The sequence below is a fragment of the Anolis sagrei genome, chromosome 12 (genome assembly GCF_037176765.1).
Source record: "Anolis sagrei isolate rAnoSag1 chromosome 12, rAnoSag1.mat, whole genome shotgun sequence".
Classification (NCBI taxonomy): domain Eukaryota; kingdom Metazoa; phylum Chordata; class Lepidosauria; order Squamata; family Dactyloidae; genus Anolis; species Anolis sagrei.
The window spans coordinates 21,816,036-21,840,109 of record NC_090032.1 but is presented as its reverse complement, the minus strand read 5'-3'; the positions used below and the strand labels follow the sequence as shown (position 1 = coordinate 21,840,109).

The window sequence follows — 24,074 nt, the reverse complement described above, 5'->3', positions numbered from 1 at the left end:
ATTACTATCACTATTACTATTATTATTAATATTACTATTATTATGTATTAATATTACTATTAATCTTATTACATTATTATTCTATTATCATAAGCTATTACTATTATTGTATATTATTATTACTATTACTATTATCCTTATTGCATTAGTATTATTATTCTATTTTCATAGGCTGTTACTATTATTATATATTATTATTACTATTACTATTATATATTATTAATACTATTACTCTTATTACATTATTATTATTATTATTATTATTCTATTTTCATAGGCTATTACTATTATTACATATTATTATTACTATTATTATTATATATTATTATTACTACTATTACTATTATCCTTATTGCATTATTATTATTATTATTCATAGGCTGTTACAATTATTATATATATTTATTACTATTACTATTATAATATATTATCATTACTATTACTAATATTCTTATTGCATTATTATTATTATATTTTCATAGGCTGTTACTATTATTATCATATATGTTTATTACAATTACTATTATGATATATTATCAATACTATTACTAATATACTTATTACATTAGTATTATTATTATATTTTCATAGGCTGTTACTATTATTATCATATATATTTATTATTATTACTATTACTTTTACTATTATTATTATTATTATTATTACTATAATATACACATGCATGCACATGCACACACATATATACATATACACACATACACATGCATGCACAAGCATACACACATATATGCATATGCACACAAATATACACATGTATGCACAAGCATACACACATATATGCATATACACACAAATATACACATGCATACACACATATATACATATACACACAAATATACACATGCATACACACATATATACATATACACACAAATATACACATGCATACACACATATATACATATACACACAAATATACACATGCATGCATATGCATACACACATATATGCATATACACACAAATATGCACATGCATGCACACATATATACATATACACATGCATGCTCATGCATACACACATATATACATATACACACATACACATGCATGCACATGCACACACACATATGCATATACACACATACACATGCATGCACATGCATGCACACATATATACATATACACACAAATATACACATGCATTCACAAGCATACACACATATATGCATATACACACATACACATGCATGCACACATATATACACATGCATGCACAAGCATACACACATATATGCATATACACATGCATGCTCATGCATACACACATATATACATATACACACACACACATGCATGCACATGCACACACACATATGCATATACACACATACACATGCATGCACATGCATGCACACATATATACATATACACACAAATATACACATGCATGCACAAGCATACACACATATATGCATATACACACATACACATGCATGCACACATATATACACATGCATGCACAAGCATACACACATATATGCATATACACATGCATGCTCATGCATACACACATATATACATATACACACATACACATGCATGCACATACATACACACATAATATACACACAAATATACACATGCATGCACATGCATACACACATATATGCATATAGACAAGGACATACATATACACAATATACATATACACATATAAACACGCAAATACATATATTTATTTGTGACACATATACAGATATGTATATATATATTTATACACACATATATGCACACACACACAAATATATATACACACAAACACACATATATGCACATATGCACAAATATATACACACATATAAATACATACACACACACACACACAACACATATATGCAGACTGGGCCACAGGAACACGTGGCAGGGAACGGCTAGTAGTAATAATATAAGAATAATGTATACATTGCATACATATATAAGAGAGCAATAATATCTTGTGGAAGGCTTTCATGGGTTGCTGTCAGTTTTCCAGGCTGGGTGGCCATGTTCCAGAAGCATTCTCTCCTGACGTTTTGCCCACAATCAGGGCCAGCTAGCACCTCCTAACCAAGGATTCCCCCTCCAGACAGGAAGCAGCCAAGCTTTGAAGCTGCAAGGCTACTCAATGCTAACAATGAGGAACATGTAGATAACAGGGGAATCCCAGACAGGAAACAACCAGGGCCAGCTAACACATCCCAACAAAGGATAGCTTTGAAGCTTCAAGGCCATTCAATGCTAATTAAGGTGGAATAGCCTCAAACAAAGAGGAACAGGGGAATCCCAGACAGGAAACAACCAGGGCCAGCTAACACCTCCCAACCAAGGATTATTCCCCATCCTGCAAGGCTATTCAATGCTAATTAAGGTGGCCAAGAATAGCCTCAAACAAAGAGGAACAAGGGAATTCCAGACAGGAAACAATCAGGGCCAGCTAACACCTCCTAACCAAGGATTATTCCCCCTCCAGGCAGGAAGCAGCCAAGCTTTGAAGCTGCAAGGTGATTCCATGCTAATTAAGGTGATCAATTGTAGCATTCCCACTAGCCTCAAACAAAGAGGAACACATAGATAACAGGAGAATCCCAGACAGGAAACAACCAGGGCCAGCTAACACCTCCCAACTAAGGATTATTCGCCCTCCAGGCAGGAAGCAGCCAAGCTTTGAAGCTGCAAGGCTATTGAATGCTAATTAAGGTGGCCAATTACAGACTTCAGACTAGACTCAAACAAAGAGGAACAGGGGAATCCCAGACAGGAAACAGCCAGGGCCAGCTAACACCTCCCAACCAAGGATTATTCCCTCTCCAGGCAGGAAGCAGCCAGGCTTTGAAGCTGCAAGGCTATTCAATGCTAATTAAGGTGGCCAAGAATAGCCTCAAACAAAGAGGAACAAGGGAATTCCAGACAGGAAACAACCAGGGCCAGCTAACACCTCCAAACCAAGGATTATTCCCTCTCCAGGCAGAAAGCAGCCAAGCTTTGAAACTGCAAGGCTATTGAATGCTAACTAAGGTGGCCAATTGCAGCATTCAGACTAGCCTCAAAGAAAGAGGAACAGGGGAATCCCAGACAGGAAACAACCAGGGCCAGCTAACACCTCCCAACTAAGGATTATTCCCCTTCCAGGCAGGAAGCAGCCAAGCTTTGAAGTTGCAAGGCTATTGAATGCTAACTAAGGTGGCCAATTGCAGCATTCAGACTAGCCTCAAACAAAGAGGAACAGGGGAATCCCAGACAGGAAACAACCAGGGCCAGCTAACACATCCAAACCAAGGATTATTCCCCCTCCAGGCAGGAAGCAGCCAAGCTTTGAAGCTGCAAGGCTATTCAATGCTAATTAAGCATTCAGAATAGCCTTAAACAAAGAAGAACAAGGGAATTCCAGACAGGAAACAACCAGGGCCTGCTAACACCTCCCAACCAAGGATCATTCTCCCTCCAGGCAGGAAGCCGCCAAGCTTTGAAGCTGCAAGGCTATCCAATATAATAATAATAATATTAAGTGTAATTTAAATAGACAGACAGATAAGTGATAGTAATTATAACATGATAATCAATATAATAAGCATATAATAAGTATGGCATTGTCCCCCAACCCGTTTCCATGGCGACGAGAGGGTTTTTGGCCCTCCTTTTACCTCCTCTGCCTGCTTTTGGGCCCAATGGCTCTCCATGGATAGGTGTGCGCATGCGCACTGCCGGGCCCCTCCCTTTCCCTCTTCCTTCGGCCGCCTTTTGCCTCACTTCCGGTCTCCGCCTCCTCTCGCAGGCCTCAAAAAGCACGGTGAGGCCTACACTTCCGGTCTTGGAAAGCCTCTCTTAAGGCCTTTCTTGGAGTTGGAGGCGCCATCTTGTTGAGGGACACGGCCGCCTCGATTTGAGCGCCATCTTGGGAAGGGAATGTTCCCCTGCCAGCTGAAGGCCTTTCTTCGCTTTGGAGGCGCCATCTTGTTAAGGGACACGGCCGCCTCGATTTCAGCGCCATCTTGGGAAGGGAATGTTTCCCTGCCAGATTGAGTTAAGGCCTTTCTTGGCGTTGGAGGCGCCATCTTGATGAGGGACACGGCCGCCTCGATTTGAGCGCCATCTTGGGAAGGGAATGTTCCCCTGTCAGATTGAGTTAAGGCCTTTCTTGGCGTTGGAGGCGCCATCTTGTTGAGGGACACGGCGGCCTCGCTTTGAGCGCCATCTTGGGAAGGGAATGTTTCCCTGCAAGCTTGAGTTAAGGCCTTTCTTGGCGCTGGACGTGCCATCTTGTTGAGGGAAACGGCCGCCTCGATTTGAGCGCCATCTTGGGAAGGGAAAGCTTCCCTGCTCGTGCAACAAAGGAAGACGGGTTTGTATTGGAAAGGATAATGAGGCGCCACTTCCGGCGGTGCCATCTTGGTGAGGTGACAGCACGCTTTTTTTTTGGGCGCCATCTTGGAGAAGGTCAGCCTTCTAACTTCCGCTTTTTGCTTCTGAGAGTGGAATATATATAAAATAATAAAATAATAAAATATATAAAATAAAATATAAAAATATATAATATAAAATTAAAAAAAAATATAAACGTGTAAAAATATATACAATAAAATAGATAAAAACATAAAAATATAAAATATAAAACAAAATAGATAAAAATAGATAAAATAAAATATAAAATAGATAAAATATAATATATTAAATATAAAAATATATAATATAAAAAATATAAACATGTAAATATATATAATGTAAAATATAAAAATGTAAAACAAAATATATAAAAATATATAAAATAAAATATACAAATGTAAAAATAAAAATAAAAATAAAATATTAAAATGTATATAATATAAAATATAAAGATATAAAGATATATAAAATATTAAAATAAAATATAATATATATACAATATAAAATAAAATAGATAAAAATATACAAATATAAAATATAAAACAAAATGTATAAAAAGAGATAAATAAAATATAAAGTAATATATATATAATATATAAAATAAAAAATAAAATATAAACATGTAAAAATATATAAAATAAAATATAAAAATTTAAAACAAAAAATATGAAAATATATAAAATAAAATATAAAGTAAAATATATAAAATATTTAAAACAATATAAAATATAATATATATTATAAAATAAAAAATAAAATATAAACATGTAAAATAGATAAAATAAAATAGATAAAAATATAAATATAAAATATAGAACAAAATATATAAAATATATAAAATAAAATATAAAAATATATAAAATAAAAAATATAAACATGTAAATATATATAATATAAAATATGAAAATGTAAAACAATATATATAAAATATATATTATAAAGTAATAAAATATAAACATGTAATATATATAAAATAAAATAGCCAAAAATATAAAATATAAAACAAAATATATAAAAATAGATAAAATAAAATATATAAAATATAAAATAAAATATAAACATGTAAATATATATAATATAAAAATTTAAAACAATATATATAAAATATATAATATAAAATAATATAGAAAACATAAAAATGTAAAAATACATAAAATAAAATAGATAAAAATATTAAAATATAAAATATAAAACAAAATAGACAAAAATAGATAAAATAAAATATAAAGTAAAATATATAAAATATAATATAAAATTAAAAAATAAAATATAAACATGTAAATATATAGAATATAAAATTAAATCATCTGGACATTCACTTCACTTCATTGTTCTTCCCAAGGACCCAAGGACCGCCTCTCATTGGCTGAGAGCCTGAAGCGGCGCTGACTCTCTGATTGGCTGATGACAACAGCCAATTAGGGAGATACCAGCTGAGGGGCGGGGAGTGAGGGGCGGGAAATTTGAACTTGGACAGCTCTGTTTTTCTATAAAAATGTACTAAAATGCATTGCGTGTATGTCTCTCCTGACGAACTATCGCGGTTTGACATCCGTACCAGCTGGACAAAATAAATACAACTCGGTAGCTTTTCTTCAACTTTGGTGAGATTTATTTGGGGAAAATCAGGGAAAATCTCTTGGCTCGCGCTCTCTCTCCGCTCGCCAGAGTACCGGACCCTCTTTGGTGGGTCTAAGGGCTCCTCTCTCGATCTCACAAACACACGGGCACAGGCAATCCAACAAGAAGGCAGCAGTTGCATACAGAAAATCAGATAACGGCACTAAACCAATTAGCAAAATATAATCATATATCAGGTGCCACCTAAACATTAGGGAAAACTAATGTTCTGACAGTGAGAGTTGTTATGTTCTCCTCCTCCTCGGGATTTCAAGGGCCTATTTACGTCCCTATATGCTTTTAAACAGAGGCCAGATGGCCATTTGTCGGGAGGGATTAAATTGTGTCTTTCCTTATAGCCGAACGGGGCATGTCTAGATGACCTTTGGGGATTCCTTCCGAAGAAAGCCTGGTAGCGCCTCCTTCCTTCCCAGGATATTTTTCAACAGAGGCCGGATGGCCATCTGTCGGGAGGGATTGCATGGTGTATTCCTCTATGGCAGATTGGGGCATGTCTAGATGACCTTTGGGGTTCCTTCCAAGTATGGCATTCAGAGTTCGGTGGCGTCTTCTTCCTTCCCAAGGAAGATGCCGGATGGGCATCTGTCGGGAGGGATTGCATGGTGTCTTCCTAACAGCGTGGGGCGTGTCTAGATGACCTTTGGGGATTCAGCATTCACAATCCGGTGGCGTCTCCTTCCTTCCTTCCTGACAGATATCCACCCAGCAAACCAAGCAGGATGGCCATCTATCGGGAGGGATTAGATGGAGTATTTCCTTATAGCAGAACATGATTAGATGAACTTTGGGGGGGGGGGGTCCCTTCCAAGTATAGCATTTAGAACCCTTCCTTCCTGACAGATGTCCATCCAGCCTCAAAATAAAAGAAGAAGCTGGAGGACCATATGTTGGGAGGGATTGCATGGTGTCTTTCTCTATGGCAGAATGGGACATGTCTAGATGACCTTTAGGCGTTCCTTCTCAGTCTAGCATTCAGAGTCCAGTGGCGACAGACAGCCACTCAGCCTCAAAAACAAACAAAAGAAGCTGGATGGCCATCTGTTGGAAGGAATTGCATGGTGACTTCCTCTATGGCAGAATGGGGCATGTCTAGATGACCTTTGGGCGTTCCTTCTCAGTCTAGCATTCAGAGTCCAGTGGCGACAGATAGCCACTCAGCCTCAAAAACAAACAAAAGAAGCTGGATGGCCATCTGTCGGGAGGGATTGCATGGTGTCTTCCTCTATGGCAGAATGGGGCATGTTTAGATGACCTTTAGGCATTCCTTCTCAGTCTAGCATTCAGAGTCCAGTGGCGACAGATAGCCACTCAGCCTCAAAAACCAACAAAAAAACTGTATGGCCATCTGTCGGGACAGATCGAATTGTTCCAACGAAGACTCCGGATGGTATTGGAGTTCTCTTCCGAGTCCGGAACCCCTTTTGGCCTCACAGCGCCTCTTCTGACAGTGACAAGCGCCTCCCTTTCGCCGAGCTCCTCCCAACTTCGGGATCAAAGGCCACTTGACCGTCCGGTGAGGCCAGCTTGACCCCAAGGTGGACGTCGGAGGGACCCACGCAACTCTGGGGCCGCGAAAGCTTGAGGGCTGGCTTGCGCTGGAGGGTTGTTGTCACCGCCTTCTTCTCCACTCCATCCTCCCCACCGCCGTAGGTCTTCATCCTCCGCATCGCGGCCTGGCCACCTTGCCGTTCTTTGGCCAGAGCGACCGCTTCATCAAAGGACGTGCTGCCGCCATTGTTGCGCCATTGCGCCCGCCTTTGGGGGGAGGCCTCAGCTCTTCCTCGACCTTCTATAGGGTTTGGAGAAGGATCCGTTGTTCCATGATGCTTCAACGCAGAGCTGAGACCTTCTATTGGCTTAGGAGATGGATCGGTTGTCCGATCAGCTCTCTGTTGACATTCTATAGGGTTACGAGAAGGATCTGTTGTCCCATGATGCTTCATTACAGAGCTGAGACCTTCTATAAATTTTGGAGATGGATCAGTTGTCCCATCAGCTCTCTGCTGACCTTCTATGGGGTTTTGAGAAGGAACTGTTGTCCCATCAGCTCTCCGTTGACCTTCTCTAGGGTTTCGAGAAGGATCCGTTGCCCCATCAGTGCTCCGTTGACCTTCTATGGGATTTCGAGAAGGAGCCGTTGCCCCATCAGCTCTCTGTTGACCTTCTATAGGGTTTCGAGAAGGATCCGTTGCCCCATCAGCTCTCCGTTGACCTTCTATAGGGTTTTGAGAAGGATCCGTTGTCCCATCAGCTCTCCGTTGACCTTCTATAGGGTTTTGAGAAGGATCCATTGTCCCATCAGCTCTCCATTGACCTTCTATTGGGTTTTGAGAAGGTTCACTTGTCCTCCTTTGATCTCCATAATGCTCCAAACACTCGGCCATGAAGGACTTCATTGGATGGAGGTCCTCTCCGCTGTAAACATTAGCCGAAAGGTTGTGTTTTTCTAGCGGACATTCTGTGTTGTTTCCTTTCCAGATCTCTGCCTCGCCACCGATATATTTCTCCAAAGTCCCCGGCATCGAGTTCCTTTGCTTCTGGAACCGAACCGAAGTTGCAGGCAGCTTGAACGAGTCTGGAACGAAACCGAACGATTCCTCCTCCATGTTGTTGATGTCCTTCTCCGCGGTATAACGAGCATCGAAACTGGCGGGGCGAACGGACCCGTTTTCGGCGGGGTTTTTTGGCATTGACGGCGGGATCCTCGCAAAGTGGGGCTTTGGCGGGATGACGGGGAAGGACTTGACTTGCTGGACGCGGACGGTGCTGGAGGTCAGCCTCATGTGGACGCTCCCGTCGGAAAGCTTGGACCTGAAGGCCTTTGGAGCTTCATGATGAGTCTTTGGGAGAAGATCCTCAAGTGATACGACATCAGGTTCTATGGAACCACCATGTAAACAAACATCATCCGGAACTGAAGAATAATCTTCAGAACTTTGGCCCAACGAAGTGGACAGGTGACCATCAAATGTGGTGAGATGTTCCACAAGAGAAGGGTCCAAGTCTTCAATCCACAGCAGAGCCGTGTCATCATGTGAGAGCTGTATATAGCACTCAGAACTTTTAGTGAGGTCCATCTTCTGCTCGTTTTGAGGTCCTTCAAGGCTCGGAGAAGCTGTCTCCAAACCTGTAGGTTTTGGGAGACATTCCCTCAAGGCTTGCTCAGTTGTCTCCACCTGCAAGTCGTCTCTGTTTCTTGCTTCCAAGACCAAACTTTCTTTCTCAAGCTTTGTTGATTCGTGGAAATGACAATTCGGGTTTGGAGAGACCGCTGGCTCTTTCCCGATCCGATCGGTCGATTCTGTATGACACATTGAGAAAACGGCTGACTCTTTCCTGGTCGGATTATTCGATTCTGGAAAACTCGTTGAGAAAACAGATGACTCTTTCCCGGTTGGATCGGTCAATTCCGGACGACACATTGAGAAAACAGAAGACTCTTTCCTGGTCGGATCGGTTGATTCTGGACGACACGTCGAGAGAACAGCTGACTCTTTCCCAGTCAGATTGGTCAATTCCGGATGACACATTGAGAAAACATCTGTCCCTTTCCTGGTCGGATCAGTTGATTCTGGACGACACGTCGAGAGAACAGCTGACTCTTTCCTGGTCAGATTGGTCGATTCTGGACCACACATTGAGAAAACAGCTGACTCTTTCCCGGTTGGATTGGTCAATTCCGGATGACACTTTGAGAAAACAGCTGACTCTTTCCCGGTTGGATTGGTCGATTCCGGATGACACTTTGAGAAAACAGCTGACTCTTTCCCGGTTGGATTGGTCAATTCCGGATGACACTTTGAGAAAACAGCTGACTCTTTCCCGGTTGGATTGGTTGATTCTGGAAGACACGTTGGTGAAACAGCCGACTCTTTCCTGGTCAGATTGGTCGATTCTGGACGACACGTCGAGGAAACAGCTGACTCTTTCCCAGTTGGATTGGTCAATTCCGGATGACACTTTGAGAAAACAGCTGACTCTTTCCCGGTTGGATTGGTCAATTCTGGATGACACTTTGAGAAAACAGCTGACTCTGTCCCGGTCGGATCGGTCAATTCCAGATGACACTTCGAGAAAACAGCTGACTCTTTCCTGGTCAGATTGGTCGATTCTGGACGACACGTCGAGAAAACAGCTGACTCTTTCCTGGTCAGATTGGTCGATTCCGGATGACACTTCGAGAAAACAGCTGACTCTTTCCCGGTCGGATTGGTCGATTCCGGACAAGACATTGAGAAAATGGCTGACTCTTTCCGGATCCGATCGGTTGATTCTGGAAGACACGTTGGTGAAACAGCTGACTCTTTCGCGGTTGGGTTGGTCGATTCCAGACAACACGTCGGCAAAACAGCTGGCTCTTTCCCAGTCCGATCAGGATGTTGGCAATAGTCAGGCAAGTCGTGAGAACGAGCCTTCCTTCCAAAGAAATGGGGATCAGTTGAGTCTACTAGAGGTGAACCTCCAGTGATATCGGTGGATCGGTCCTCCTCTTCTCTTCTCTCATCCGACTGCTTGGCTTCGTTGGCCAAAGGGCTGAGGTCATCGAAAGCACTCAGGTAGACCTCCTCGGGATCGGCTTCCTTGCCGTCGGGGCAGGCCATGGCCAGGTAATATTGGTCGTCCTCCTCCTCCGAATGCTCGTTCATGCACTCCTCGATGGACAGGTAGTTCAGCGGCGGAAGAGAAGAGAACAAATCCAACTAGGAGAGGAAGAAGAGCGGGAGGTTAGAGGAGCCAAGCTTCAGTCTAGTCACGTTTTGAATGTAAACAAGGTGGGAATGTATATATATACGCAGTCCCCAAGTTAGTTATAGGGTAGTAATATATAACAACAACAACTACTACTACAGCTACTACTACTACTACTATAACAACAACGGTAGATCCACACTGAAAAACTTTTAGTTTTACATGGTTTTTAGTCTATGGTTGCCATTACTTCTATAGGAATGAATGTAAACAAGGTGGGAATGTATATATAGGCAGTCCCCAAGTTAGTTATAGGGTAGTAATATATAACAACAACAACAACAACAACAACAACAACAACAACAACGGTAGATCCACACTGAAGAACTTTTAGTTTTACATGGTTTTTAGTCTATAGTTGCCATTACTTCTATAGGAATGAATGTAAACAAGGTGGGAATGTATATATAGGCAGTCCCCAAGTTAGTTATAGGGTAGTAATATATAACAACAACAACAACAACAACAACAACAACAACAACGGTAGATCCACACTGAAGAACTTTTAGTTTTACATGGTTTTTAGTCTATGGTTGCCATTACTTCTAGATATATAGAGGGCGTATATATCTATTTACCATCTATACCTACCTATCTATCAATCAATCAATCAATCAATCAATCATCTATCATTGATCATTTATCTATCCTATACAGTGTGTGTGTATATATATATATATATACACACACACACACACACACACCCCCTCTCTGTCTCTCTCTGTCTCTCTCTCTCTCTCTCTCTCTCTCTCTCTCTATATATATATATACTGTATAGGATAGATAAATGATCAATGATAGATGATTGATTGATTGATAGGTAGGTAGGTAGGTAGGTAGGTATAGATGGTAAATAGATGATAGAAAGGATAGATAAATATAATCTATCTATCATATCAATAGATAGATGGAATAGATAGGTAGATTGGTAGATGATAGATAGGTAGACAAGTAGATATATAAACACCATGTAAATATAATAATATAGTATAATAAATTGTAATCTATATATCTATATATATATCTATAATAAAAGTCCTTTGTATGTATGCATATATGTATGTATGTATGTATGTATAGATAGATAAGTAGATGATAGATAGGTAGATAAGTAGATATATAAACACCCTATAAATATAATAATATAGTATAATAAATTGTAATTTCTCTGTCTATATATAATAAAAGTCCATGTTTGTATGTATGCATATATGTATATACGTATGTATGTATGTATAGGTAGATTAGTAGATGATAGATAGGTAGATAAGTAGATCGATATATAAACACCATATAAATATAATAATATAGTATAATAAATTGTAATCTATATCTATCTAATCTATCTATATAATAAAAGTGAATGTTTGTATGTGGAGGGAGGGTGGTGTATATGGTAGCTTTCAGATTGGCTGCCACTTTCAAAAGCCATTGTGACCAGCACGGGTGACGGATCTGGACTAAACTTGGTACACCTAACCCCCATGACCCCCTTTATGTCCTGGTGCGGTTTGGGGGAGGATGGACCATGGATGATGGGATTTGTATTACTTTCAAATGCTTGGGCACCCACAGACCACTGCGGCCCCCAACAATGACAGATCAGAACCAAACTTGGCACACAGAACCCCCTTGACCCATTTTACATCCTGGTGTGGTTTGGGAGGGGACGGGCCATGGATGATGGGACTTGCAGTGCCTTCATTTACTACTGGAGACCATTGAGACCCACACCAATGCCGGATCAAGAACAAACTTGGCACACAGAGCCCTCATGACCAACTCTACATCCTGGTGCAGTTTGGAGGAAGATGGCTCATGGACAATGGAACTTCTAGTACATTCATTAATTTCCTGAAACCACTGCGACCCAAACCAATGACAGATCAGGACCAAGCTTAAAACTCCCCCATGATCCACTCTACATCCTGGTACAGTATGGAGGATAGACCATGGACGATGGGACTTCCATATTGGAGGTGTAATTCACTCACACCCACTAAACACAGCTGACATTGGATCTAGACTAAACTTGGAGCACAGGAAAACAATGGCTTTCCCAAATAACCCAGGCACCGCCGGGTTCTCAAGCTAGTCTATAATAAAAGACAATGTTTGTATGTATGTATGTGTATGTGGCAGCTTTCTGATTGGTTCCCACTTCAACAGACCACTGCAACTTCCACAAGCGACGGACCTGGACCAAACTTGGTACACATAACCCCTGTGACCCTCTTTATGTCCTGGTGTGGTTTAGGGGAGGATGGACCATGGATGATGGGATTTGAAGTACTTTCAATCGCTTCACCTCCCACAAACCACTGTGACCCCCACCAAATATGGATCAGCACCAAACTTGGCACACAGGCTCCTCCGTGACCTGCTTTACGTCCTGGTGCAGTTTGGGGGAGGATGGACTATGGATGATGGGATTTGCAATACTTTCAATCGCTTCACCTCTCACAAACCACTGTGACCGCCACCAAATACTGATCAGCACCAAACTTGGCACACAGGCTTCCATAACCTGCTTTACGTCCTGGTGCAGTTTGGGGGAGGATGAACCATGAATGATGGGACTTGCAATACCTTCACTCATTTATTGAGACAATTGAGACCCACACCAATGGTTGATCAAGACCACACTTGGCACACAGGGCCCTCATGACCCACTCTACATCCTTATGCAGTTTGGAGGAGAATGGACCATGGATGATGGGACTTGCAATACCTTCACTCATTTATTGAGACAATTGTGACCCACACCAATGGTTGATCAAGACCACACTTGGCACACAGGGCCCTCATGACCCACTCTACATCCTTATGCAGTTTGGAGGAGAATGGACCATGGATGATGGGACTTGCAATACCTTCACTCATTTATTGAGACAATTGTGACCCACACCAATGGTTGATCAAGACCACACTTGGCACACAGGGCCCTCATGACCCACTCTACATCCTTATGCAGTTTGGAGGAGAATGGACCATGGATGATGGGACTTGCAATACCTTCACTCATTTATTGAGACAATTGTGACCCACACCAATGGTTGATCAAGACCACACTTGGCACACAGAGCCCTCATGACCCACTCTACATCCTTATGCAGTTTGGAGGAGAATGGACCATGGATGATGGGACTTGCAATACCTTCACTCATTTATTGAGACAATTGTGACCCACACCAATGGTTGATCAAGACCACACTTGGCACACAGGGCCCTCATGACCCACTCTACATCCTTATGCAGTTTGGGGGAGGATGAACCATGAATGATGGGACTTGCAATACCTTCACTCATTTATTGAGACAATTGAGACCCACACCAATGGTTGATCAAGACCACACTTGGCACACAGGGCCCTCATGACCCACTCTACATCCTTATGCAGTTTGGAGGAGAATGGACCATGGATGATGGGACTTGCAATACCTTCACTCATTTATTGAGACAATTGTGACCCACACCAATGGTTGATCAAGACCACACTTGGCACACAGGGCCCTCATGACCCACTCTACATCCTTATGCAGTTTGGGGGAGGATGAACCATGAATGATGGGACTTGCAATACCTTCACTCATTTATTGAGACAATTGAGACCCACACCAATGGTTGATCAAGACCACACTTGGCACACAGGGCCCTCATGACCCACTCTACATCCTTATGCAGTTTGGAGGAGAATGGACCATGGATGATGGGACTTGCAATACCTTCACTCATTTATTGAGACAATTGTGACCCACACCAATGGTTGATCAAGACCACACTTGGCACACAGGGCCCTCATGACCCACTCTACATCCTTATGCAGTTTGGAGGAGAATGGACCATGGATGATGGGACTTGCAATACCTTCACTCATTTATTGAGACAATTGTGACCCACACCAATGGTTGATCAAGACCACACTTGGCACACAGGGCCCTCATGACCCACTCTACATCCTTATGCAGTTTGGGGGAGGATGAACCATGAATGATGGGACTTGCAATACCTTCACTCATTTATTGAGACTATTGTGACCCACACCAATGGTTGATCAAGACCACACTTGGCACACAGGGCCCTCATGACCCACTCTACATCCTTATGCAGTTTGGAGGAGAATGGACCATGGATGATGGGACTTGCAATACCTTCACTCATTTATTGAGACAATTGTGACCCACACCAATGGTTGATCAAGACCACACTTGGCACACAGGGCCCTCATGACCCACTCTACATCCTTATGCAGTTTGGAGGAGAATGGACCATGGATGATGGGACTTGCAATACCTTCACTCATTTATTGAGACAATTGTGACCCACACCAATGGTTGATCAAGACCACACTTGGCACACAGAGCCCTCATGACCCACTCTACATCCTTATGCAGTTTGGAGGAGAATGGACCATGGATGATGGGACTTGCAATACCTTCACTCATTTATTGAGACAATTGTGACCCACACCAATGGTTGATCAAGACCACACTTGGCACACAGAGCCCTCATGACCCACTCTACATCCTTATGCAGTTTGGAGGAGGATGGACCATGGATGATGGGACTTGCAATACCTTCACTCATTTATTGAGACAATTGTGACCCACACCAATGGTTGATCAAGACCACACTTGGCACACAGGGCCCTCATGACCCACTCTACATCCTTATGCAGTTTGGAGGAGAATGGACCATGGATGATGGGACTTGCAATACCTTCACTCATTTATTGAGACAATTGTGACCCACACCAATGGTTGATCAAGACCACACTTGGCACACAGGGCCCTCATGACCCACTCTACATCCTTATGCAGTTTGGAGGAGAATGGACCATGGATGATGGGACTTGCAATACCTTCACTCATTTATTGAGACAATTGTGACCCACACCAATGGTTGATCAAGACCACACTTGGCACACAGGGCCCTCATGACCCACTCTACATCCTTATGCAGTTTGGAGGAGAATGGACCATGGATGATGGGACTTGCAATACCTTCACTCATTTATTGAGACAATTGTGACCCACACCAATGGTTGATCAAGACCACACTTGGCACACAGGGCCCTCATGACCCACTCTACATCCTTATGCAGTTTGGGGGAGGATGAACCATGAATGATGGGACTTGCAATACCTTCACTCATTTATTGAGACTATTGTGACCCACACCAATGGTTGATCAAGACCACACTTGGCACACAGGGCCCTCATGACCCACTCTACATCCTTATGCAGTTTGGAGGAGAATGGACCATGGATGATGGGACTTGCAATACCTTCACTCATTTATTGAGACAATTGTGACCCACACCAATGGTTGATCAAGACCACACTTGGCACACAGGGCCCTCATGACCCACTCTACATCCTTATGCAGTTTGGGGGAGGATGAACCATGAATGATGGGACTTGCAATACCTTCACTCATTTATTGAGACAATTGAGACCCACACCAATGGTTGATCAAGACCACACTTGGCACACAGGGCCCTCATGACCCACTCTACATCCTTATGCAGTTTGGAGGAGAATGGACCATGGATGATGGGACTTGCAATACCTTCACTCATTTATTGAGACAATTGTGACCCACACCAATGGTTGATCAAGACCACACTTGGCACACAGGGCCCTCATGACCCACTCTACATCCTTATGCAGTTTGGAGGAGAATGGACCATGGATGATGGGACTTGCAATACCTTCACTCATTTATTGAGACAATTGTGACCCACACCAATGGTTGATCAAGACCACACTTGGCACACAGAGCCCTCATGACCCACTCTACATCCTTATGCAGTTTGGAGGAGAATGGACCATGGATGATGGGACTTGCAATACCTTCACTCATTTATTGAGACAATTGTGACCCACACCAATGGTTGATCAAGACCACACTTGGCACACAGGGCCCTCATGACCCACTCTACATCCTTATGCAGTTTGGAGGAGAATGGACCATGGATGATGGGACTTGCAATACCTTCACTCATTTATTGAGACAATTGTGACCCACACCAATGGTTGATCAAGACCACACTTGGCACACAGAGCCCTCATGACCCACTCTACATCCTTATGCAGTTTGGAGGAGAATGGACCATGGATGATGGGACTTGCAATACCTTCACTCATTTATTGAGACAATTGTGACCCACACCAATGGTTGATCAAGACCACACTTGGCACACAGAGCCCTCATGACCCACTCTACATCTTGGTGCAGTTTGGAGGAGGATGGACCATGGGAGATGGGACTTGCATATGGGAGTTGTAGTTCACCCGCACTCACTGAACCAAGCCGACATTGGATCTAGACTAAACTTGGAGCACAACCCTGGCACCGCCAAGCTAGTATAATACAGTATAAATACCACCAGCACAAACCTAAATACCAGAAGCACCAATACGAACACTAGAGTATGACAAAGACAAGGAATGGGGAAATAGGGTTATTCCGAGGGTTTCGAGCCCACCTGCATGCCGCCTCCGATGATCTGGTTCATGATCCCAGTCCCCACGTCATCCTCCACGGGTCCCCCAAATGGGCTCTTTTGGGGCTCTTCCAGCCAGGCCTCTTGGGTGTCCAAGAACGAGAAGGAGTCCTGCACTTCCATCGACATCCGGTTCTCGTCCGAGTCGCTCGTTTTGGCCTCGGCTTCAATGGGGAAACAAAGTCAGGGTGAGTCCTGGATTCAGGGCAGGGACCAGGGATATCAGTGGTTCTCAACCTTCCTAATGCTGTGACCCCTTGATACAACTCCTCATGTTGTGGTGACCCCCAACCATAACATTATTTCCCTTGTTACTTCACTACTGTAATTTTGCTCCTGTTATGAATCGTAATGTAAATATTAGGCTTGGGTAACCATGGAAAAATTTGGTTCTAAACTCGTTTCGTTTTTAGGGGGCCCTTGTGTTTCGTTTTTTAAAAGAATTTTTGGGGGTCGCGAAGCTGCCAAATTTGTGCCAAATTTGGTCCAGTGAATGAAAATACATCCTGCATTTCAGATATTTACATTATGATTCATAACCGTACCACAATTACAATTAGGAAGTAGCAATAAGAATAATTTTATGGTTGGGAGTCACCACAACGTGAGGCTTTGTATTAAGGGGTCGTGACATTAGGAAGGCTGAGAACCACTGTTGTACACGGTTTCATTCTCTCCATCCCAGGTACGGACGGTTCGTCCACTCACTTGCAAGCCTGTCCTCGGCGGCGGCCGCTGCAATGGTCATTGTGTCCTGGGTGTCCTTAGACGACCCTTCCTTCTCCTCCTCTGGGGTGGCGCAGTGGCTCAAGGCCGGACACTCCAAGCCTCGGGTCAGTCGGGACAAAGTCAGGTTGGAGGTGATGTGGAAGGGCACAGTGACTGAGAGCGGGCCGGAGATGTGGACGCCCAGGCACTTCTCGGCCCGGTTGCGCCCGCTCTTGGGTGACCGACCTTGGCGGGGACTGCCGTTTGAACTACCCAACGCGCCGGACCGGCCAGTTTTGGGTGTGGTAGGCTCCGACTTGGCCGTGGCCGATTCACCCTCCTCCTCAGACTTGCTGACCACTGCTGCCTCCACTTTGGCCTTCTCAGGACACTCGCCGGATGACAAGAAGCTGATATCGAGGGAGGCCGGGCCGTCGAAGCTCTCTCGTCCGAGGGTCAGCAGCTTCTTCTGTGACGTTTTCCTCCCGAGGTCAGCCTCGTCTGCTTCCAAAGAACAGGAATCATAGAATCATAGAATCATAGAATCAAAGAGTTGGAAGAGACCTCCTGGGCCTTCATCCAGTCCAACCCCATTCTGCCAAGAAGCAGGAATATTGCATTCAAATCACCCCTGACAGATGGCCATCCAGCCTCTGCTTAAAAGCCTCCAAAGAAGGAGCCTCCACCACACTCCGGGGCAGAGAGTTCCACTGCTGAACGGCTCTCACAGTCAGGAAGTTCTTCCTAATTATTATTATTATTGGAGTGGATCCCAGACCGGTCTCATGTTCCAAAGAAGGCATCCAACCAATTGTGAGCTATGAGCAAGGTATAAATAAACATAAACAACAACAACATAACAATAACAACAACAACAACACTGATGTGTCTGATGTGTGATTCAAAACAATAGCCAGTAGAGTGGATCTTGTCTGCTGGGGACTCATCTAATAATAATAATAATAATAATAATAATAATAATAATAATACTGTATACAGTGACAAAAGGCCAATGTGATGCTAATTATTATTATTATTATTATTATTATTATTAGTAGTAGTAGTAGTAAGCCACCTCATGTAAGCTGCCCCAAGTCCCCTTGGGGAGATAGTGGTGGGGTATAAATACAGCATTATTATTATTATTATTATTAGATGACTCCCCAGCAGACAAGATCCACTCTGCTGGCTATTGTTTTGAATCACACATCAGACACTTCCCAAGTGTTGTTGTTGTTGTTGTTATTGTTATGTTGTTGTTGTTTATGTTTATTTATACCTTGCTCATAGCTCACAATTGGTTGGATGCCTTCTTTGGAATATGAGACCGGTCTGGGATCCACTCCAATAATAATAATAATAATAATAATAATAATAATAATAATAATAATAATAATATTTTTATTATAGTTTATTGTTGTTATATCAGCAGCTTATAAAGCTACGAAACAGGAGCTTTTTTGTTGAGTTCCAGGGCCAGAGAAGCAGATGGCAGAAACAGAAGAACGGCCTGCCTCCAGGGAGCGTGCTTGCTCCTTCAATGCTTAACATTTACACCATGACCAGCTACTGCCAGAAGGGATAGAGTTTCATCTATGCTAATGATCATGTCATCACCGCCCAAGCAGGGAGCTTTGAAATGGCTGAACAGAAGCACCTCAAAGCTTTAGGTCAAGGTTTCTCAATCTTCCTAATGCCTCTTAATATAGTTCCTCATGTTTAACATTGACACGAATGACCAGCCATTGCCAGAAGAGACAGAGTTTCATCTATGTCGATGATCATGTCATCACCGCTCAAGCAGGGTGCTTTGAAACGATTTAACAGAAGCTCTCCAAAACTTTAGGTACTCTTACTGCTTGTTACAGGGAAAACCAGCTTGCTCCATCCATGTTTAAAATTTACAGTAATGGCCAGCCACTGCCAGAAAGGGATAGAGAGTCTCATCTATGCTGATGATCGTGCCATCACCACCCTAGCAGGGAGCTTTGAGATACTTGAACTGAAGCTTTCTGAAGCTTTAGGTGCTCTTACTGTCTATTACAGGGAAAACAAGCTAATTCCTAATCCATCTACCCTGACGATCGTGTCATCACCGCCCAAGCAAGGAGCTTTGAAATGGTTGAACTGAAGCTCTCTGAAGCTTTAGGTGCTCTTACTGTCTATTACAGGGGAAACCAGCCGATTCCTAATCCATCTATGCTGACGATCATGCCATTACCGTTCAAGCAGGGAGTTTTGAAGCTTTAGGTGCTCTTACTGTCTATTACAGGGGAAACCAGCCGATTCCCAATCCATCTATGCTGACGATCGTGCCATCACCACCCAAGCAGAGAGCTTTGAAATGGTTGAACTGAAGCTCTCTGAAGCTTTAGGTGCTCTTACTGTCTATTACAGGGGAAACCAGCCGATTCCCAATCCATCTATGCTGACGATCGTGCCATCACCACCCATCTCAAAGTGGGGAGCTTTGAAATGGTTGAACTGAAGCTCTCTGAAGCTTTAGGTGCTCTTACTGCTTGTTACAGGGGAATCTCGAGCTCTGAGGATGACCTGGGAAGGAATCCCATTGGAGTATTGCAGCACCCCAAATACCTGGGAGTAATTCTGGACCGTGCTCTGACTTATAAGAGGCACTGCTTGACTATCTAGCAAAAAGTGGGTGCTAGAAATAACATTGTACGAAAGCTGACTGGCATATCCTGGGGTTCACAACTAGACACAGTGACGGCATCTGCCCTTGCGCTTTGCTACTCTGCTGCTGAGTATGCACGCCCAGTGTGGAAGACATCTCAACACGCTATAACAACGGATGTGGCTCTTCCCTCATAAACATTGTTTTTGTGGGAAGGACATCACCTTGTGGCACATTTTGTTCGTTTTTCAATGAGTATCTCATCAAGTTCCAATCAATTCCACATAGTTTGAAGCACAACAACGTTTCTGGAGTAGAACGACCGCTTACCATCTCCAGCGCACGGAACCGAGCTGAGCGAGTCCATGCTCTTTGCCGGCCGTAGGCGTAGCTTTCCGGATTTATAATCTGAAACAGAAAGTCATCAATTCGATGTCATTGGAAACCATCCTTCCCTCTCCCGTAAGTCTTTCCCGAGCCTTTCATTTTTTCCTTCTCCTCTTCCTTTCTCCAGCTGGAGGCTTTTTAGCAGCCTCAGAACTAGGATCCTGCCAGAATCCCACTGCAAAATGCCTCGATCAATAGAATTGAAAGGTCGGCGATCGATATTCGTCCTCGTTACCTTTGTCCTCCGTTTTAATGAATTTCCGCTTGGCGTCTTGGCTGTAGCGGCCGAGGTTGAAGATGGACTTCCATTTCTTCCCTTTGAGGGAGCCTTTCCTTCTAGGAAGAATTGGGGGTCAGAAGATCAACATGAGGGTGGGAGGAGACAAAGACAAAGGGGGTGTGGCCTAGAGCAAGGGGCGTGGTCAATGGGGAAAGGGCGGTCTCAAATACTCCTGTGGGAGGAGCCAAAGTTGAAAGGGGCGTGGTCAATGGGGAAAGGGCGATCTCAAATACTCCTGTGGGAGGAGCCAAAGTTGAAGAGGGTGTGGCCAAGAGCAAGGGGTGTGGTCAATGGGGAAAGGGCTGTGTAAAATACTCCTGTGGGAGGAGCCAAAGATGAAAGGGGTGTGGCCAAGAGCAAGGGGTGTGGTCAATGGAGAAAGGGCGGTGTCAAATACTCCTGTGGGAGGAGCCAAAGGCAAAGGAGGTGTGGCCTAGAGCAAGGGTGCGGTCAATAGAGAAAGGGCAGTGTCAAATACTCCTGTGGGAGGAGCCAAAGTTGAAAGGGGCATGGCCAAGAGCAAGGGGTGTGGTCAATGGAGAAAGGGGGGTGTCAAATACTCCTGTGGGAGGAGCCAAAGGCAAAGGGGGTGTGACCTAGAGCAAGGGGCGTGGTCAATGGGGATAGGGCAGTGTCAAATACTCATGTGGGAGGAGTCAAAGTTGAAAGGGACGTGGTCAATGGGGAAAGGGTGGTGTCAAATAGTCCTGTGGGAGGACCCAAAGATGAAAGGGGTGTGGCCAAGAGCAAGGGGTGTGGTCAATGGAGAAAGGGTGGTGTTAAATACTCCTGTGGGAGGAGCCAAAGGCAAAGGGGGTGTGGCCTAGAGCAAGGGGTGTGTTCAATGGGGATAGGGCGGTGTCAAATACTCCTGTGGGAGGAGCCAAAGGTGAAGGGGGTGTGGCAAAGAGGAAGGGGTTTGTCAATGGGGAAAGGGTGGAGTAAAATACTCATTTGGGAGGAGCCAAAAAGAAGGGGGTGTGGCCAAAAGGGATGGGCGTGGTCAAAGGGAATGGCGGTGCATTTGAGAAGTTCAGGGAGGAGTTGAGAAGAACGGCCTGCCTCCAGGGAGCGTGCTTGCTCCTTCAATGCTTAACATTTACACCATGACCAGCTACTTCCAGAAGGGATAGAGTTTCATCTATACTGATGATCATGTCATCACCGCCCAAGCATTCCGTTGGTGGGAGGAGTCAATGGAAAAAGGGGTGGGGCCAAGCACAAAAATGTGAGTTTTGCCGTTGACCCGAGCTATTTCTCCTTTGGCTCCTCCCACAGCAGATGGGAAGAACGACAAGCAAAAGAGGAGTGGTCAATAGCCCAAAGGGGGTGGGGACAAAATATTCACATATTTAAATTCTTATAACTAGGGCCAACGAATAGCGCCTACTTGCTGTCGCTGAGCTCAATGATGGTGTGGTATGGGCGCATCTGTGGTGGGCCGTCGCCTTGGTTCAACATGGTGGGGACATTGTACGAGAAGCAGCATTTCTCATCCGCGAGAGGAAGTGGCGACCCCATGAGGAGGAGGGACTTCCTGAGAGACTCACGAGTGCCCCCTGTTGGCAGAAAGAAGCACCCCAATATGTTATATTCAGATTATGACCCCCATTTTGAGATGGACCATAGACAAAAAAGGAGGTTTTGGGGTGCTGTAGTCCCATAGATTTGACCTTCTCACCTCTCCCTTCCTTACGAGCAAAGTTCCCTTATATTGATGACTTACCGGTTGTCTCCCACCTGATGATGGAGACTCAATCACATCCTGGTCTGAATGTGTCAAAATTAGTGGTGTTTTTTCAAGAATTATATTGTTTAATAGGATCATGTGGGTTTTCAGCTAAGCTTTCTTGGATTTTTCTCACATCTGGAACATGATGTGATTGAACTACAACTAGGAGGTCATCAACATACAGTAATGTTGCTTGGTGGACAATTAGGAGGTTGTCTAGGTATGATAACGTTGCTTGATGGACAACCAGGAGGTTGTCAACATACAGTAATGTTGCTTGGTGGACAACTAGGACATTCTCTAGGTATGATAACTTTGCTCGATGGACAACCAGGAGGTCGTCAAGATACAGTCATGTTGCTTGGTGGACAACTAAGAGGTTGTCTAGGTGTTATAACTTTGCTTGATGGACAACCAGGAGGTCGTCAAGATACAGTAATGTTGCTTGGTGGACAACTAGGAGGTTGTCTAGGTGTTATAACTTGGCTCAATGGACAACCAGGAGGTTGTCAACATACTGTAATGTTGCTTAGTGGACAACTAGGAGGTTGTCTAGGTATGATAACTTTGCTTGATGGACAACCAGGAGGTCGTTAAGATACAGTAATGTTGCTTGGTGGGCAACTAGGAGATTGTCTAGGTATGAGAACTTTGCTCAATGGACAATTGGAGGTCATCAACATACAGTAATGTTGCTTGGTGGACAACTAGGACATTGTCTAGGTATGAGAACTTTGCTTGATGGACAACCAGGAGGTTGTCAATATACAGTAATGTTGCTTCGTGGACAACTAGGAGGTTGTTTAGGTATGGTAACTTTGTCGATGGACAACCAGGACTTTGTCTACATACAGTAACTTTGCTCACAAGGAAAGGAGTGGGTTTCCTATTGGGAAATGAACTGGGTTGTCCTACCACGGAGAGGAGCATCTCCGAAGATCTGCTCAACATGAGTGAGGATGAACTCCACCACGATGGACTGGATGCGGACCTCCATGAAGGCTGCCGTGCCATTGAAACCGGATGTCTCAATGTCCTTTGACCTGCGGAGA

The 24,074-nt window shown here is 43.5% G+C and overlaps 2 protein-coding genes across 3 annotated transcripts in view; both read right to left on the bottom strand.

The window, feature by feature from the left end:
- USF1 (upstream transcription factor 1) overlaps window positions 1–3,750 on the bottom strand; it is a 17,967-nt gene extending 14,217 nt beyond the window's left edge. For both annotated transcript variants that reach the window (XM_067472574.1, XM_067472575.1), the window contains exon 1: window positions 3,644–3,750. The gene's annotated coding sequence lies outside the window, so the exon portion shown is untranslated. The remainder of the gene's footprint in view (window positions 1–3,643) is intronic.
- Window positions 3,751–5,971: 2,221 nt separating this feature from the next.
- Window positions 5,972–24,074, bottom strand: part of ARHGAP30 (Rho GTPase activating protein 30) — a 30,215-nt gene continuing 12,112 nt past the window's right edge. Inside the window, exons 6-12 of the mRNA XM_060758577.2 lie at window positions 23,938–24,065; window positions 22,681–22,849; window positions 21,246–21,346; window positions 20,954–21,031; window positions 17,989–18,489; window positions 17,263–17,444; window positions 5,972–10,723 (exon numbers count right to left, since the gene is read on the bottom strand). Coding sequence (XP_060614560.2) covers window positions 7,451–10,723; window positions 17,263–17,444; window positions 17,989–18,489; window positions 20,954–21,031; window positions 21,246–21,346; window positions 22,681–22,849; window positions 23,938–24,065 — 4,432 coding nt within the window. The 3' untranslated portion in view covers window positions 5,972–7,450. The remainder of the gene's footprint in view (window positions 10,724–17,262; window positions 17,445–17,988; window positions 18,490–20,953; window positions 21,032–21,245; window positions 21,347–22,680; window positions 22,850–23,937; window positions 24,066–24,074) is intronic.